Source organism: Vombatus ursinus, unplaced genomic scaffold (assembly GCF_900497805.2).
Source record: "Vombatus ursinus unplaced genomic scaffold, bare-nosed wombat genome assembly UNPS02014848.1, whole genome shotgun sequence".
In the NCBI taxonomy this organism is placed as follows: Eukaryota; Metazoa; Chordata; class Mammalia; order Diprotodontia; family Vombatidae; genus Vombatus; species Vombatus ursinus.
Window position 1 is genome coordinate 238,326 of NW_020954626.1, and position 19,500 is coordinate 257,825.

The 19,500-nt window shown below is 36.3% G+C and overlaps 1 protein-coding gene across 2 annotated transcripts in view; it reads right to left on the bottom strand.

Annotated features, from left to right (window-relative positions):
- COPS2 (COP9 signalosome subunit 2) overlaps window positions 1-19,500 on the bottom strand; it is a 51,435-nt gene that overhangs the window by 22,101 nt on the left and 9,834 nt on the right. For both annotated transcript variants that reach the window (XM_027840862.1, XM_027840861.1), the window contains exons 2-3: window positions 2,547-2,660; window positions 1,198-1,275 (exon numbers count right to left, since the gene is read on the bottom strand). In XM_027840862.1, coding sequence (XP_027696663.1) covers window positions 1,198-1,275; window positions 2,547-2,660 — 192 coding nt within the window. The remainder of the gene's footprint in view (window positions 1-1,197; window positions 1,276-2,546; window positions 2,661-19,500) is intronic.

Sequence of the window (19,500 nt, forward strand, 5' to 3'; positions counted from 1 at the left end):
ATTTCCTATGCACACATCAAAATCATGGAAGAACTCTTGAAAAATATAAGAGTTCCTTTATAGCACTATGATTATTAAAATCAGGTGAGGTATAAGAATAGGAAGATAAATGCCAGCTAAAGGCGATTTTCATTTTTGTAAAAGATCTAAAGCACAGTCTGAGTTGAAGGAGGATTCTCTATAGAACAGAGGTTCTTGATCTCTTTCGTGTAATGTACCCCTTTGGTAAAGCCTATGGATCTCTTCTCAAAATGTTTTTTAATGCAAAAAATAAAATGCATGGATTACAAAGGAAACAAATTATACGAAATTAAATTATCAAAATATTTTTTAAAAAGAAGAAGCACATAGACCAGATCCCAAGTTAAGAACCCTGTGCTATATATAGATGGTGAGATCTTCTAGATGTTTCTGCCTACAGATATCATGCTAGTTGTATCAAGTGCCTAAACAGGACATAAATCCACTGAAAATACTATACCCACAGGAAAAAACCAAGTGGATGAAAAATGTTTATTATTTAGATTATGACATGAGGTTAGTGGGATAACTCATAGGACTCATTCATTTCTCTTTCTCAGTATATCTATATATTATGTACAAATATTTATATATAATGCACATGTCATATATATTACATATATATTTTGTTTATATATATTTGTGTATATTCCCTCCCCTTCCCCCAGTAAAATAAGGTGATCTCTGGACTAGATGATCTCTTGAGTTCACCTTTCCAGCTCTATTATGATCCTTTAACTGACAGAAATTTGTGAACATATGTGTCATGTATATTTCATTGAACAGGATGTACTGTAATCATACTACTAAGAAGGAAAGCAATGTGAGTATGGAAACATCTTTTTATATAGAACTTCAAAGTACGTATTGCATAGAAAGAACAATGGATTTGGCATCAGATGATCAGGTCTTGATTCTGGCATTGATATTAAAAGTCATATGACCATGGGCAAATAAGTTAAGTCTCTCACTCTCAGTTTATTCATCTGTAAATTGGGAATGATGATTGAATTCTCAATCTCACAAGGCTGTTTTTAGGAAAGCTCTTTGTAAACTTAAAGCATCATTGTCTTGTAACACAGTATTCCCTTGTAATGCTAACTTATATGAAATGGCAAGATACAACTAAACTACCTGTACAATAAAATTATTTTTATGTCTCCCAATAATTCTTACCAACTTGAAGTTTATTTTAATCATCTGTTTCAGTGCTTTAAATCCCCACTCTCCTTTTTCACCTTCAAGCTCCAAAACCTGAAAGAGAAAGGCATTTTCCTCAATCCATTAATATATTATATCATGGCAACATTTGGGGTATGAAAACCACTTACATAGTAATTCCATTGTTTTTATTCTAGCGATGCTTTAAGCAAATAAAAAACAATTTAAAAGACTTGCTCGAAATATGAAAGCAAAAATGAATTTGCTTAAAAGTTCTTTCAGGAAAAAGCAAAGAAAAATTAGTCTACTATGGGTCTAACTCTGAACAAGAATTTGCATAAGTTCCCCAAACAGAATTCCTAAAACTGTGCCTATACCATGTAATTTAATGTACTGGAAAGAGGACTGGATTTAAAGGCAAAGGACCTAGGTTCAAATCCTGGTTCTCAAGCTTATCTTTGTGACCTTGGTCGAGTCATTCAGCTCCTGCAGGTCTAAATTTTATCATCCATTAAGTGAGATGGTTGTTTTAGATCAGAGTTCCTAATCTTTTTTGTGTCATAAAGACCTCTAGTAATCTAGTAAAGCCTGTGAATCCCTCCTCAGAATATTTTTAAAAAATTCATAATCAAAGGAAATGCTAAATTTCACAGAAGTTAATCGTTATCAGCTAATGGAAAATAAAGATAATCCCCGCTACATTTCTCCCTCCATCCCCATCCAAGGTCATGGATTCCCTGAAATCCATCAAGAACTTGGCCTACATGATCACTAAGGTCCCTTGTAGTGCTAAATTAAGATATTTATGACCTAGTCTATGAGAAATTAAAATGATAAAGAGTAGAATGGAGTACAGCTGAAAGAGTCAGGAGACTGCTCTCCTAAATCTCACTTATGACACTACCTGTGTGATTTTGGGCAATTCATTAAACCTCCTCTGGCCTCAATTTCCTCAACTATAAAATGAGGATTTGGACTATCGAGCCTCTGAGGAATCTTCTAGCTCTAAGTTCTATGATTATGAAGATTAAAGATTTCTATGACTAATTCTATGAAGAAGAAATCATGGATATTGCTCAGAGTCTCAGTATTTTGGGACACCTGCCCTAAATAGATTTAATGGAAAGCTATTTCATAATTAACAAAGAATGAGATAGTTCTTATTAAATTTTTGCTAAGTATTCAGAATGCAAATTTATGTTAAGTTTTATTGTAGCTATAGAATAATACTCATAATATTTGTGAATATTTGTTTTAAAGATATTTGTACATACATAACAGTCTCATTTGTTCTATATAAATTATATACACATGTGCATATATTCACAAATAAGCTAATAAAAGTAATTTTAAAAAGTAAGTACCTTCTGGAAACTGCTTAATGCTGCTTTTGGGTCATCTTCCTTCAATGCTTTGGAATTGTAGTACTGGTTTTCCAAATCCACATTTGGTTCAGAGTTACTATCTTCAGAATATTCCTATATTTTAGGAAAAAAAATGAACATAGAAAATCAAGATAGTAGCAAAAACTTCCCTTGAATTCTAATGGAAAATTAAGTATAAATAATCCATTGACTGCTATCCAGTGTAGAAGTAAAAAATTCTGAAAAAAAAAAAAATACAAATGCTAAAGTTGTCTGTGACAACTTAGTTAAGGCAAATAAACTCAAATTAGAAAAAAGTTACTTTCTCATCTTCTTCCCTCTAAAACTTCATAATGGTAGAAAGTTTTAGAGGCCCACAGGAAGTATAGCAAGTATAAGAATTATACAGGTAAGTTTTGATTATAATAAGTTACAATTCAGTTCACTTCAAAACATATTTACTATGGATAAGACCTGTTATATTGTAGGGGGGTGTGAAAATGAAGAGGGGGAAAGGTAAAACAAGGCATATGTTTTGAAGAAACTTAAATATAATAAATTGTTTGTAGAAAAAAAGGGGGGAGAATTAAAATTAGGTTGCTAAACAAAGCAGGCTTATATAATATGAAGGCCCCCAAAGAAATGTAAATCTGAAGTATCCTGTGAATTACTTGGACAGTAGACTATATACCTACAAACTCTTTTTTCCTTCTTCAGGGCAAAATATTTTCTATAGCTTGAAAGCACAGAAGCAAAATGGGGAAAAAATGTGAAGTTCTTGGGAAATGAGCAGTAAATTTACCATCTTAACCCTCAATCCTCTAGTGTTTTTATCTTATTTACTCCTTTTTCAACTCTCAAGCCTGGGTACCTAAATAAAAATTTTGTAGACCTCTGTGTATGGGAAGAATAGGCAGTCTCACCCACTTTTACAAATCAGCACCAGGGTAGCTGTCCAAACAAATAAGTTCCATACTCTCTGCTGCTAAACAGAATTCACTTTCCTTTCATCTCCTGGTACAGACCAAACTTCTGCTACCCTTCTCAGATGCCTGGACTGGAGAGTCACCTTTCAGCAATCTTTGTTTTCCTCCCATAAACCCCAGTTTTCTTTTGTTCCCACCTCACCCAGCAGCAAGGAGGAAAAATCTTCAGTCAAAGAAATGAGAAAAAACCAGCTGCATACTATAGTGGGACCGATGTTTCTCCCTCTTTCTCCACTAATAGCAATCAGCATTAGAAACTTGCCAGGCCCTAAGTGATAGGGGGAGGATGGAGTGCTGGGCCTGAAGTCAGAAAGACCCGAGTTCAAATTTAACCTCAGACACTAACAGTGTGACCGTGGGCATTTTAACCTATCTGCCTCAGTTTCCTCAGCTATAAAATAGGGATTATAATAGCCTCTACCTCACAGAATTGTTGTGAAGATCAAATGAGATAATATCAATAAAGTACTTACCACAGTGCCTGACGTAGCAGGCCTGCATTTAATAAATGCTTCTTCCTTTACCCACCTACTTTCCCTTCTCCTCAACCCAAGTGAAACTATGACTTAGAAAGTTTTTAGAGTCATTCACTAATCTCTAGCTCTTATTCCTTTGAGTAGTCTTTCCTTCCTCCTCAAGGAATCATCCATGGCCCTTATCCCAGGCAAATGGAGCCATCATTGTGGCCTAGAGCTTGGAGTCCCTGTGTGTACCTAAGATCCCACCAACCTTGCAAGGTTGTTGTGAGGATCAAATGAAATAATATTTGTAAAGCACTTAGCACAGTGCCTGGCATATAGTAGGCTCACTTCTTTTCCCCCAAGCTGAAACTCCAAACATTTGGTAACAGAAACAAGGTAATAAATTGAGTTTAGGTAATATGGCAGCATCAGTACACAGCAGGTTAAATAAATTTAGGTTTTTGTGGACTGGCCTATTAAAACTAAACATGATTTAAAACAATGTTTCTATTTCAAAAGATGCTCTGAGATACAAACAAGTCATTTAAAAATGAATATTTGTGGCACAATTTGTTTCTAATTTGGGGGCTGCTTGTATAATGTGTATGATTATAACACTAAACAGGAACTTTTAAACAATTTTCTTTATATCTTACTCACTTAACAAGGTTTAACAGAAGGCCTAAACGGCTTTGGAACAAAACCAAGGAATTTAAAATAAAAATAAATATAACCAATTATGTTTATATCATCTCATGAGAACAAAATATTTCCAGGAGACATTCTTGCTGGACATTGCCACTACGTAAATTTTTGCTTCTAGGGAGAAAAAACTGGGAAATCAAGAAGAAAAAAATTGGGACATGGATAACTGTTTATGATCAAGCAGAAAATTTACTACAAAGATTGGATTTTGAAAACTTAATTTTTGCAATTTATTATTCTACCAAACATGGCAGCACCTCTGAGGTGTTAAAAAATGGCACTAACATTTAAATATAAGAAATATAATAATAATAGTTATAATTTATATAGCACTTTAAGGTTTGAAAAGCACTTCACAAATATTACTGGGGAAGTAGATGCTATCAGCATCCTCATTTTACATATAATGAAACAACATATGATTTGCCCAGAATCACACAACTAGTCAGTGTCTGAGGCAGGATTTGAAATTAGGTCTTTCTGACTCCAGTTCTAGTGCTCTATCCACTGTATTGTCCAGCTGTCCTTAACCTAATAAATGGAGAATACATATGGGTGGGGATAAAGTAACAAAAAAATACTGCTTTATAAAACATAAGATGAAAATTTCCTTCTCAGTTACAAGGTCACGGGCAAGATGTCAGAAGACAAAGGGCAAGTTAATAGCGAATTAAGGAAAATAACCCCAAAGCAAGGGTGTAGAGACAAGAACATAATACAATCTTTAGTCAGTAAATAGCTCTATGGTCAAACTCTAATGTTCTACACAATGGGCAAGACAACAATTAAAGATAGATCAGAACATAATGAAGTTAATGTAGCAAATTTTAATCAAAAGCTCAAATGTTTTCTTTACTACAAATCAATTTTAAATTCTTTGCTTAAACAACAGGTAGTTGGTACTGATTCTGGTTCAGAGTAACATTAAATACTACTTGACTGGCAGTGTGCTGAAAGAGGTTGGATTTAGAGAATGTGACCTCATGAGGGAGCTAGATGACTCTGGAAGAGAGAGGCTAAGGACTCTATGTAGCTCTGCCTCACTTAAACCCAATTTGTGTGCAAGTCAAGACATTGCTCATATCGTGATGTCATTGGTCCTCTTCAAAAATGAAGCATCACCATCAATTGGGGTATTACTTCCTTCAAGGATGCAGGTTGCACAAGCTGTCTTACCTGAAAAGGTCGGGATTCCAGTATCAGCTACTGTAATGAGTGCCCTAATGTGACATCTAACCAAAGATGATCATGAGAAGGAAAGAAGAATGCTTATTCTATTTTGCAGCGATATAATTAGATGTGGGTTCCCTAATAACTAACAAAGAAAATCAATTTAAAAAACGATAAACTCCTTTAAAACAAGGACCCTGTCTTGTACTTCCCATATCCCTCACTGTACCGACTGCAGGGCCACCTAGGAGTTGCTCAATACAAACTTGCTGAATAATTGAAATGGGGTTTGGTTCTACATATAAGAGCAATGTTTTCACCACCATTTTACAAATTAAGTTGTCATCATGAAGGGTATATGAATATACATATAATCAATCAATAAGCATTTATTAAGAAACTACTAAGCATTATGCTATGTGCTAGGGGATACAAATGCAAAAAGTGAATGATCCCTACTCTCAATAAGGATGTCAGCAGAGACAACACAAAAGAACAATAATCATATTAGGAAATATTTTTCATAACTTCTCAAAGGTCCTTAAGGACCTGAAATAGCAATAATCTCAAAGTAAAAATTCAGTCTACTACTTCCCTGTATAGGGGCTTAATAATCTATCCATTCATACTGCCATAAACACTAAATTACCAATATTATTTCCAGAGGAGGAATAAGGAAGCCCAGGCTTCAAGACAGGCATTAAAAACTATTTACAAAGTTGATTACATTTGTATTCCAAGATGTTAATGCTGGCAGTTGCTTCTTAAGCTGTACAGTAGGAAAATACACTGAATCAAACTGTAAGATTTGGGTTCAACCTCTGGTTCTGTTACTTTCTATTTGTGTGACTGAGTAAGTCACTTTTCTTCTTCCAGTCTCAGCTATAACTCCAGAGGGTCACACTGGATTTTCTCTAAGATTTTTGCCAAATCTAAATTCTGTTACCCCATAAAGAATTACTGAAAAGGAGTAATTCATGGTGCTTGCCTCTCTTACTTTGACTGTTTACATTATGTTCTTTGACTAGTAGTCATACCTAATGGATGCAGAGTTGGAAGGAATCTTGAGACCATCTAGTCCATTTTATGAACTAGCTCCTCATTTTGTAGATGAATAAATTGTTGAATTTTATAGTTGAAGAAAAGTCTCAAACAAACAAAACTCCAGCAAAACTGTGGATATAAAGCCAGTTTCTGAGCTAGGAAAACATGGGTTCAAATCCTACCTCTAACACACAGCGACTCTGTGACCTTGGGAGAGACACAATCTCTTAAGTGTTCTAGGCAATTTCCCAAGACTTTAAGTTACAGAGAGGATGCAGACCTGTGTGTCTCATGCAGTATATACACAAGAATATTCCTCTTGTAAATTTGCTACTATATATGAAAATCTAATTTTATAAAGAGATGGAGGTGTATTATTTATTTGACAAAAGATTTATTCACTTTTCAAAAGAATTCCCCTAGAATCTTTGAAATAGCTAGTGAATTTAAGCTATGATCTGCTTTATAAAAGTCTAACAATGTAATTTTTGAAGACATATTTGAGTTATACCTAGAGAACTTTGTGCATTATTACTCTCTCAAAATTCTAATTTGATTAAATTCTATTTCAGGTTTGAGATAGAGCTGGCTTAATGCTTACTATTTGTTGATTATGAAAAAAGTGTTTGACCCAATAGAACAAAATACCATCTTTAAAGGCTCGCTTTCAACAAATCGTCTCCCATCCATAAGTTAAAACTATTGAAGATCCTTTAAAAAGATAAAACAACAGAAATAATCTTGCTCAACAACCCTTTTATTGGAGACATCAAATAAGGTATGAAACAAGGAAATGCATGCTTGCCAAAAGTGTTTGCCACTGTGAAGGAAGAGTTCAGAAATAGGGTCTAAGTAGAGGGGGATTCTCTTTGAATAGTGAAGTCCTCCAGATGATCCTCTTACTGGATAACATTGTGCTGATTGCATTAAGTCCTGGAATACTGCAAAGCCTTTTTTTTTTTTTTTTTGGTGAAGCAATCAGGGTTAAGTGACTTGCTCAAGGTCACACAGCTAGTAATTGTCAAGTGTTTGAGGCCGCATTTGAACTCAGGTCCTCCTGACTCCAGGGCCAGTGCTCTATCCACTGGGCCACCTAGCTATCTATCACCTAGGTGATAATTATGGCAACTGGCTGTAGGGAGGTATGTTAGTAACTTACAGGAGACAGGTGCTTAAATGGATAGAATGGACCAAAGAGGCAGGGGTTCTTAAAGTGACTGATGCCAGTGTGTCCAATCAAAGGCTTTTAACCTTTTGTGTCAGACCCTTCTGGCAATATGGTGAAGCCTATAAATTCCTTCTGATGTTTTAAAAGCATAAAATACAATGCATATATGATTACGGTGATAAAGGTTAATGAAAATAAAGATGTAATTTTTTTTTTCCCATCCAAGTTCACAAATCCCTATCCCTAAATCTATCCACAGATAGAGGGTTAAGAACCCCTGGGTTTAAATGACTGCTAGAGTACAGGAGGGATACCTATAGCTCCCAGAATATAGAAGGAAGGGGCTTTGAAGGTACTGATTCCTTTATGGAACAACTGCATTTCCAGTTCTGAAATGCAGCCTGAGGGGAGGGTCTCAGGAGAGATGATTGGCATTATGTGTTTGAAGTGGGGAACAGCAAAACTAGAAAAAAATATTAAAGTGGGAAGAAAAAAATGGCAAGCTGTTGTTAGATGTGTGTATGATTTTTAAGCCAAGTGTTTATAAGTCAGAGACCACCCATGTATCCTTTTTATTAGACTTTAAGGTCCTAGAGGGCAGGCACCACATTGTTTTTCATTTTTGTATTTTCAGTGGCTAGTATAGTAAACTGCCTACAGTAGCTACTTAATAATGAATGTTTGCTGAACTCAAGTAACAAACTGAATAGGTGGTATGTTCCAATTCGCAGAAAATCTGTTACATGCAGAAGACATTATTTAAGATCACAGCCCTGATATCATCATACCTAAGCATACAAAGAACAAACTTCTAAATTTTGGAAATGTAAAGTATAATAGCATTTATAGATTTAGTTTCTTGGAATGAAATCTAAAATTGTTTCAGACACAGAAGGTGTTGCTACATAAGAACTCATTTAAAGAAGAGAACGCTAAATAATCAGTAGATTTTTCACTTAATAAGAATAACATGACATTTTCAGACCTTGGCAGTCTCACCTCAAAACTCTGACTGATTTTTGGAGGGTAGGGAATGCATATGGCAAAAAATACAGGTTGCTTTTAGCTATAATCTGTGTTTCCCAAAGGTGTTCTGATCGATCTAGATTATAGGGTACAATGGAGGTCATGATGGCTGGGGCATACTGTTGCAGGACCTGTGAACTGATCCAACTGTTTGGTTATCAATCTGGAATTGTGCAAGAAAAGTCTTCATATCCTTTAACCTGCAAACTGTCACAAGCCATCCATATCCTTTAACCTCAAGATTCCACTATTTCACTACATACATCCCAAAGAAGTCAAAGATAGATGATCCAAAGAAGATCCAATGTATACAAAATATTCATAGCAACACTTTTGTGTTAACAAATTGGATTGTGGCTAAAAATACAGTATATATGGTAGAGAAATCCAGAGAAATAATGGGAAATATTTAATGAATTGACAGTGAAGCTACTAGAATCAAAACAACATACAGGGACTACTACAATGTAAGTGAAAATATCACTAAAAGGAAGCCAAAGTGAGTAAATGAAAACTCAGCAAAGGACCTGAAGAAATCTCTGCTTGGTCCAAGTTGAACACTTAAGTTTAGAGTAGGGGAAGAATACTACCAAAATTTTGACAATAACACTGTTATTTTTAAATTGTTATGAAACATTATTCAATAAAAATAGCAATTTATCAGTTGCAACTGACAAATGTACCCTATTATGACAGCCCTTGAGGAGAGGAAATAAAACAAAAAACAAACACACCGGAAATGGTACAACTGCTGGGTTTAAAGTTTATAATTTATGACTAATAAAATTGTTTATTTCTGCTTTTACTGATGGATGGTCTTTAGTGTAATTAGTTTGGAATAAATAAAATGATGCTGCTAAGTCAAATGCAGTTCGAAGGTGAAGCAACCTAGTTAAGCATGGTCTAGGCACACAGTCCATGACATACATACAGACCTAGGCTAGCAGCACGTCCAAAGTCAGGGATAGGCACTAGTTAAGGCACAAATAGGTAAATATGTTCATACAGCACTTACTGAGGTTTCAGGATTCACTTTTGAGAACTGTCATAAGTGGTGGACTGTCTGAGGGACTATATGTGTTAATTAAAGTTTCCATGGTTCAATGGGGAAAAAAGCATTGGATGTGGAGTCGGAAGAACATTGATACAGAGCTGGAAGAAATCTTGACTATTATCTAGTTAAATCTTCTTATTTTAAAGAAAAGTTAAGTCATTGATCCAAGACCACAAAGGTAGGAACTGAATTTGAAACTCTGCTTTGCTACTGTGACACCATGGGTAAAGTCACTTAGACAATCTGACCCTTCATTACCTTAGAATTTGTAAAATGACAGGGGAGGGACTAGAGGACCTCTAGAATCCTTCCCTTCTGGCTATAGATCTAAATAAATCTATAAATGGTAAAGATGAAATCTGAATTTACTAGCATCACATAATCCATGACCAGTTTTTATATGATTTTTAGAAGATGAGATGAACTTGTCTACAGAGAAATTTTACTTGGAATATTTGGTACCCTCAGATACCTCCTTTCTCTAACATTCATTTTAGAGAAAATTGTTCAAGAAAATAAATTTTAAAAAAAATTAAATCTAAGACAGGATGAGAATACTTCAGCAGTAATAAAATATCCATGGTATCATTAGCATAGGTATTTACTCTTTCCAACTATAAAAATTCCAACTCCTCCACACTTTTAGTAAATATAGTCATCATGAGAAGAAATGGCTAAAAAACAAAAACTTCAAACCATCCAATGCCTGTTGGTTCATCTCATGATATGCCTTTCCAAACTTTGCAAGCCTGATCCTCAAGACAACAAACTACCACTGAGCTCATATTCTAGGCCAGGGGTGTGGAACTTGCAGCTTCAAAGCTACATGTGGCCCTTTTAGGTCCTCAAGTGCAGCTCTTTGACTGAATTCAAACTTCACAGAACAAATCCCCTTATAATAAAAGGATTTGTTCTGTAAAACTTGGACTCAGTCAAAAGACCACACCTAAGGACCTAGAAGGCCAAATGTGGCCTCAAGGCCGCAGACTCCCTACCCCTGTGGTCTAGTCCTTCCAGCTAAGTAGTCCTACCAGAATTTGTCCTCTGCAAGCAGAAACTTCAAGAATCCAGGGTCACCTCCCCACCTCATGTTGATGTTGTTGAGTTCAGCTGTGTCTGACTCTTTGCGATCCCATGTGGAGTTTTCTTGTCAAAGAAACTGGAGTGGTTGCCATTTCCTTCTCCAACTCCCAGAAGTTAAGTGTCTGAGGCTGGATTTTAACTCAGGTCTTCCTGATTGGGCCTTGTGCTGCACCATGTAGTTCCTCTGTATCTCACGAAAGTAACTGAAATAGGACTTCAGGCAGCTAAACAGAAATGGATAAAATATTGGACTTACGAGTCAGTAAGACCAGAGTTCAAATTCTGCCCGAGAAGCATATTAGCTCTGTGATCCTGGGCAAGCCATATTAAGCTCTCTCAGCTTCTTTTTTCTCTTCTGTAAAATCTATGTCACAGGGTTGTTGGAAGAATCAAATGAGGTAACATCTAAAGGACTTTGTAAAAACCTTAAAATGCTATACAAATGCTAGCTATAATTATTATTTTTACTTCAGTGGAGGTAGAGAAAAAAACTATTAAAATTTCTCAGTCTGAGACATAGTAACGACCCCTTTTATTCAGCAGTCAGACATCTGGCAATCACAACCTTAAGGAACACTGCCTTGAAAAAGTAGATAAATACGGTATCTGAGAATCAAACAGCTGTAATAAGTCTTAGCTCCAGTTCCATGAATCTTACTATGAAGGAGAGGTTTTTAAGGCTCTTCTTCCTCAGAAGCTACTACTATTTAACAAAAAATTCTTAGCAAACTTAGTTTTAATGGAACAAACTATAGTTCCAGAGGACTCGTAATGAAAAAAAAAATTGCTAACCACCTCCAGGGAGAGAACTGATGAACTCAGTATAGACTGAAGCAAATTCGCTAATGCAGGAATCTGTTTTGCTTCATTATACATATTTCTAACAGATTTTTTTCTTGCTTTCTTAATGGATAGGGAAAGGGGAAGAGAAAGGGACAGAATTTGGAAATGAAAAGAAAAGAAAACAACAACAACAACAAAAAACATCTAAAATTCACAAAAGATTAGAAGCAAGAACTGAAACAGAATTAAAGTTAGAAGGGAAGCAGAGGACCTGGTAGAAAGGGTATCAAAAAAAGGGGCGATAACAGAGGACTAGTGGAGGCGAAGACAACAATAATTTTGAGTCAAAAGTATTACAATATGTTCAATTTCCTGTTTAAGAAGGTATGTTACATACTAGTAAAGATGTTTAAAATTTTGATCGTTTCAGTGTGGCAAGCTTCAGCTATTAAGGAAAACTCATTTATGTAGAATTCTTACATATTCTGAGAGTACCGGATAACAGGACACTTACTGTAATTTGTAAAAGTTTCCTAAAATAGCATCATGAAATTGATCAATTCACACAAACAACCTCCCCCCCATACTTACACAGATCTTAGAAACTGAAATTAGAATAATTATATTAAGAGGTCTTTGTTTTTCCTTTAAGATAAGCATACGTGGGGGCAGCTAGGTGGCGCAGTGGATAGAGCACTGGCCCTGAAGACAGGAGGACCTGAGTTCAAATCTGCCCTCAGACACATAACACTTCCTAGCTGTGTGACTCTGGGCAGGTCACTTAACCCCAACTGCCTCACTGAAAAAAAAAAAAAAAAAAGATAAGCACACATGACAAAATTCAGCCAGTATCTGACTTATTATTATCAATTAGCAAACTATTATCAAAGTCAAGAGGCAGCTATAATGTAGTAAACACAGCGCTAACCTTTGAGTCAAGAAGACCTGAGTTTGCTTCCACCTCTGATGTATATTGGTTGTGTGACCCTGGGCATGTCACTTAACCTATTGGTACTCTAAGTGACCCTCAAAAACCTCAAGTTGCAGAGAATGTACTTATCTGCACTGGTGAGGAGAGTTTCTTCATCTGAGAATTCCCTGTATCAGTAAAATCAGTCCCCATCCTCAATATAAGTATTTACGATATAGAAAATAAAGCATTTGTTATAAATGTCAATACATTTTTAAAGTTCTTCTTAGCCTGGGAATTACATAAAATCTAGTGACAAAATTTCTACAATACATATAAACACTCTCTTATCACCTTGTCATGTCATAATAGGACCATTTAAACTTGTCTCCTGGTAGTTCTTCTTTATATAAAACTTTTTATGAACTTGAGGTTCTCACTTTTAAAACTGACCTGGCTGCTCAGCATGGAAAAGTTTGGGAGTCTTCACAGTATTTTCTAAGAAGAGGCTCCAGGAACTATATGCTAAGTGAACTTCTTACCCTTACTTAGTCTTTAATAATGCACTTTTAAAATTTATTCTAATGAATAATTATAAAAAGACCACTATTTAAAATACTGATAACTATTGTGTCTCAGGGATACACTTCTGTGTAGCATAACCCTATAAGAATATTAACATATATTAATGAAAGTATGTTGGAATGAATGTCAGAGAACCAGAATCCCTCCTTGTTTCATGAGTCTGCAACTAATTAAAATATTCAAAAGGAAAACTTTTGTGAAAAGGATTTGATATTCAATTCAATTCAACATATCTTTTAAGCATCAATTTATAGTGGATTAAAATGATAGACACTGGGAGAAAACAGAGAATTTAGATAAGACAATATGCCTGTCCACTCTTCTCATCCAGAGTGACTCCTCACTATCTCCACCATATCTTTTATATCAGTCTCCTCTCTCCTTACAGAGCCACCATTCTAGTTCATTCAAGCTTTCATTATCTCTCCTTGGACTACGATTAAAAGCCTCATAAATCAGTCCCTTTGCCTCAAGTTTCTCCCTTTTAATTCACCCTGCCTAAGTGACTAAAGGGCAGGTCTAACTACATCACTCTCCTTGTTCTCAAAACCCCAGTGGCATCTCTGCTGTATTGAGGATCATACATAAACTCCACTGTTGGGCATTTAATGTCCTCCATCATCTAGTTGCAGCCTACCTTTCTAGGCTGATAACATGTTAATGCCTTTCAAACGGTTTATGGTCCAGCCAACCCACAGCTCCTTGTGCCTCACATGTGACATTCCAGCTGCCATCAGTATCTCTTTGCTCAGACTTTTCCCCATACCTAGAATGTATTTTCTCCTTTACCTCCCTCTACTTCTTAAATTCCATTTTTCTTCAAAGCTTAGGTTCAAGTGAATTTATCATAATTGACCATATCAATAAAAAAACCAACAGAAATCATTATGATTATCTCAGTAGATGCAGAAAAAGCTTTTGACAAAATGCAGCACCCATTCCTATTAAAAACACCAAAGAGCATAGGAATAAATGGAGCTTTCCTTAAAATGATAAGATATAAAACCATCAGCAAGCATTATCTGTAATGAGGATAAGCTAGAAGCCTTCACAATAAGATCAGAGTTGAAACAAGGATGTCCATTATCACCACTATTATTCAATGTTGTACTAGAAATGTTAGCTTTAGCAATAAGAGAAGAAAAATAAATTGAAGGAATTAGAATAGGCAATAAGGAAACAAAACTATCACTCTTTGCAGATGATATGATGGTATGCTTAGAAAACCCGAGAGAATCGTTTTATAATTTATGTCAGCAAAGTTGCAGGATATAAAATGAACCCACATAAATCATCAGTTTCTATATACTACCAACAAAGTCCAGCAGCAAGAGAAAGAGAAATTCCATTTAAAATAGCCGTAGGCAACATAAAATACTTAGAAGTCTACTTGCCCAGACAAACCTAGGGGCTATATGAATACAATTATACAACACTTTTCACACAAATAAAGTCAGATCTAAACAACTGGAAAAAATATCAATTGCTCATGGATGGGCCCAGCTAATATAATAAAAATGACAGTACTACCTAAGCTAATTTACTTATTCAGTACAATACCAATCAAACTACCAAAAAATTGTTTTACAGTTAGAAAAAAATGTAACAAAATTCATCTGGAAGAACCAAAGGTCAAAGGGAATTAATAAAAAAAAAATAGAAAAGAGAGTGGGCTGGACATACCAAATCTAAAAGTATATTATAAAGCTGCAATCATTAAAACTATTTGGTACTGGCTTAGAAACAAAAGTGGTGGGTCAGTGGAACAGATTAGGTACACAAGACTATAATAATCTACTGTGTGATAAACCCAAAGATCCCAGCTTCTGGTATAAGAACTCACTATTCGACAAAAACTGCAGGGAAAACTGGAAAATAGTATGGCAGAAACTAGGCATAGACCAACATCTCACACTGTATACCAAGATAAGGTCAAAATGTGTACATGGTTTAGACATAAGAAATAGTTTACCTGTCAGATCTATGGAGAAGGGAAGAATTTATGACCAAACAAGAGATATAGAACATTATGAAATGCAAAATGGATAATTGTGATTACATTAAATTAAAAAGCTTTTGTACAAACAAAACCAAAACAACCAAGATTATAAGGAAAGCAGAAAGATGGGAAAGAGTTTTTACAGCCAATGTTCTAATAAAGGTCTCATTTCTCAGATATAAAGAAAAATGAGTCAAATTTATTAGAATACAAATCAATCCCCAACTGATAAATAGTCAAAGGACATGAACAGGCAGTTTTCAGATGAAGAAATTAAAGTTATCTATAGTCACGTGAAAAAATGTTCTAATGACTCTTGATTAGAGAAATGCAAATCAAAACAACTCTGAGATACCACATCACACCTATCAGGTTGTCTAATATGACAGAAAAGGAAAATGATAAATGTTGGAGAAGATGTGGGAAAACTGGGACACTAATGCATTGCGGGTGGAGTTGTAAACTGATCCAACCATTCTGGAGAGCAATTTGGAACTGTGCCCAAAGGGCAGGCAATCAAATTATGCATTCCCTTTGATCCAGAAATACCACTACTAGGAATGTATCCCAAAGAGATCATAAAAAAAGGGAAAAGGACTCACATGTACAAAAATATAGAGGCTCTTTTCATGGTGGCAAAGAATTCAAAATTGAGAGAATGTCCATCAATTGAGGAATGGCTAAAAAGTTGTGGTATATGAATGTAATGGAACACTATTGTGCTATAAGAAATGATCAGCAGGCAGAGTTCAGAAAAATCCTAGAAAGACCTTACACGAACTGATACTGAATGAAGTGAGCAAAACCAAGATAACATTGTACACGGTAATGGCAACATTATGTGATGATCAAGCATGACAGACTTAGTTTTTCTTAGCAATACAATGATCCGAGACAATTCCAAACGACTCATGATGGAAAATGCTATCCACATCCAGAGAAAAGAATTATGGAGTCTGAATACAGATTGAAGCATACTATTTTCACTCCCCCCCCCCACAGCTTTTCCCTTTTGTTCTGATTCTTCTTTCACAACATGACTAATGTGGAAATACGTTTACAAGATTGCACATGTGTAACATATCAGATTGCTTGCTCTCTTGGGGAGGGGGTTATGTGGGAGGAATGGAGAAAAAATTTGGAGCTCAAAATTTCATAAAAAATGAATGCTGAAAACTATCTTTACACGTAATTGGGAAAAAATACTATTTCTAAACACACACACACACACACACACAAACACACACACTGAGCTATACAGAGGAAAAGTAGGAAATAGGAGTAAGGCACTAGAATTAAGAGGGTTTGGGTGAGGCTTCTTGTAGAAGATGGGATTTTATTTTATTTTTTTGGACTAAATATTATTTATTAGCAAAATATTCAGTTTGTATGAGGATTAGGAGGGGATGGTTAAACATTAAGAAATGCTATGGACTTGGATTCTTAAAATCTAGTCACTGCTCAGATTCTTATAATCTAGCCATTAGCTCACTAATGTTCAGACTCCTTAAGAGTCTGCCTAATATGGCGGATCTTTAATAAATCTTGTCTTTGGCTGAAAGAAGGCTTTGGTCGAATTCTTTCCGGCACGATCTGTGTGTTGTGATATTGGGGTCCCAGCACCCCTAAACCTTAACATTTTGATGGCCTGTACTGGGAAATTGCCTAACCCCAAGTTCTTTTCTAGCCAAGACTGGAAGGTATATCAGCCTCCCCACCCTCACCCCCTTTGTTGCTCTGCAGTTAGGGTTGCTCTCCAAGCACCAAGGCTTGGAGATGCTTCTCAGGCAGACAGTTATGAAGCTGTCTCGAATTCAGACTGACACCCTCAGGCCCTCAGTTCACTGGATCGGTTCAAGGCCATGGACCTGGGTACACCTTCTGCAGCATAGAGGTCAAGGATGGATGCCCTATCAAGAAGTGTATGCCCAATTCTGTCAATTCTCTCAGTGCTAGGGAATTGGGGAAAACTGCACTTGCCTTTTGGTTCCCTGAGGCTTACTTACTCCCTTCCCTCTACACCTCTGAATCCTCCTTCATCGAGGTTACAGGGAAAAGTTAGAACAGCTAAAAATATCTTGGCAGATTCTGGAGGTTGTGTGATTGATCATTAAGGAGTTTTGAAACTCCTCCTTATAACCCTGGTCACTCCTCCCACCCCCTTCCCTTGAGAAATCAAGATGGTATCTAGAGAAGAGAGTTTTACCCTTTACCCCTCACCTTTGATTTTACCCTCCCCCACCTGGGAAAGGAAGGAGGGGGAAAGGCAGCAGCTACAGTGTGGGCCTCCCTGGCAATGACCTTGGGCCCTGGGGCAACCTTTCCCTGGAAGCATCACCCAGGTTCTGCACATCCTGCTCAAAGTAAAGAAGCTAGTCTGTGAACTTGGGTAAGCACTCTCTTTTAAATTTATAGTTTTTAACTGTTAATGATAAGATGTTGATTCTCTGTGTAATTTGGAAATGAATGTAACAAAATTAAAGTCCCCTGATTGGTAATGGGTTTGTTTCAATTTTCAAACTGGTGAATTTTTGTATCAGTCATGTCAAGCAACTTTTCATAATTTGGTTACTGCTAAAATAATTTGGCTATTGTTGGTTATTGTTTTAAAGTGTAAACTAGCCAAAAAGCTTGTTTGGGTTATGGCTTGCTGAGAATTTGCAAGTGTATAGAAATCTCTAATGATTGGCTTTTTACACCAGGACAAATTTAAGTTTGAGATGTAAATCCTGGAAAAGTTTTTCCTAAACTGTGATTAGTAAAACTTGCTGTTTGAGGTAAAAGCTCATAGGATTTTATTTTGAGTTGTCTGATGGGTCATAATCCATTGACAATCAATAATCCACCATCTGAGAGAAATGCCCCAAGCTACTCAGTGAATGTGATATTGGCGGTAAGTCAGCATCAGGAAATGCTAGGAGGACAATTTTAGCCTCAGTCTAAGATGGGATCCTCCTGGCTCAGTTTCCCCATTATGTTCCTTTGAAAAGAAATATTACCCACCTGGCTATTCCTGAGTCTGGCTATGAGGTGGATTTGATACTGCATGGTTGGAAAACTGAATCATCTGAATTTAAAGAGAGCTAAGAATGTTTTATCTTGTCATATCTGGGCCCAGCAGTCTTTTCTGTCAGATTTGTGTCTTCCAGACTACAGGCCATTCCCCTACAACTGATAGCAAACAAAGGGTACAAGCCAATGTCTCCTCATCGTTCCCTGGATGCAGCTTGTGCTAGGTTCCAATTAACCTCCTCTTTGGGACTCCCTCGAGGCAGGACAGCTCAACGCCCTTTGCCAGTAGGAAGCATTTTCAGAAGCATTTGCCCCTTACCCTAAAAGATTTTGGGTTCCAGTTGCTTGAGCAGGTAATAATGGGATTGAGATCTGGACCCCAGAAAGGAAAAACCCTGGACTTTCCCACAAGGCCAAATCTCTGGCATTCCCCTGAGGCTATAATCCCATCAACTGGCCTGTATCTATTGCCTACATCCAACCTCCGAATTCTCACTTACCCTAAACCTAGCCTAGCCCTCCGGCCACCTCTCACCCTTAATCCTATCTAGGCTCCATTCTCCCTTGGCCACATGGTGCAGGTCCCTGGCATTCTATTACCTCACTGTGCCAGCAAACTCCCCGCCCCCCCCCCGCCAGTCTTTCTGTATATAAGGTCCATCCTGTCTTCATTAAGATGCTTAGATTCTTAAAATCTAGCCAATAGCTCACTAATGTTCGGACTCCTTAAGAGTCTGCCTAATGTGGTGAATCTTTAACAAACCTTGTCTTTGGCTTAAAAAAAAATGCTACATATATTACAAAGCATAATATTTTAAAGAGAACACTTTTGTTACCAATGGAAACACTGGGATGAAAGTATTTTCCTTAATACGATGAACCATGTTAATTTTAGAGTTAACATTATTTTTAATCATTTTTTTCAATCAGCCCTTTCTCCTTCCCAGTCCTCCCAGAACTGAGAAATA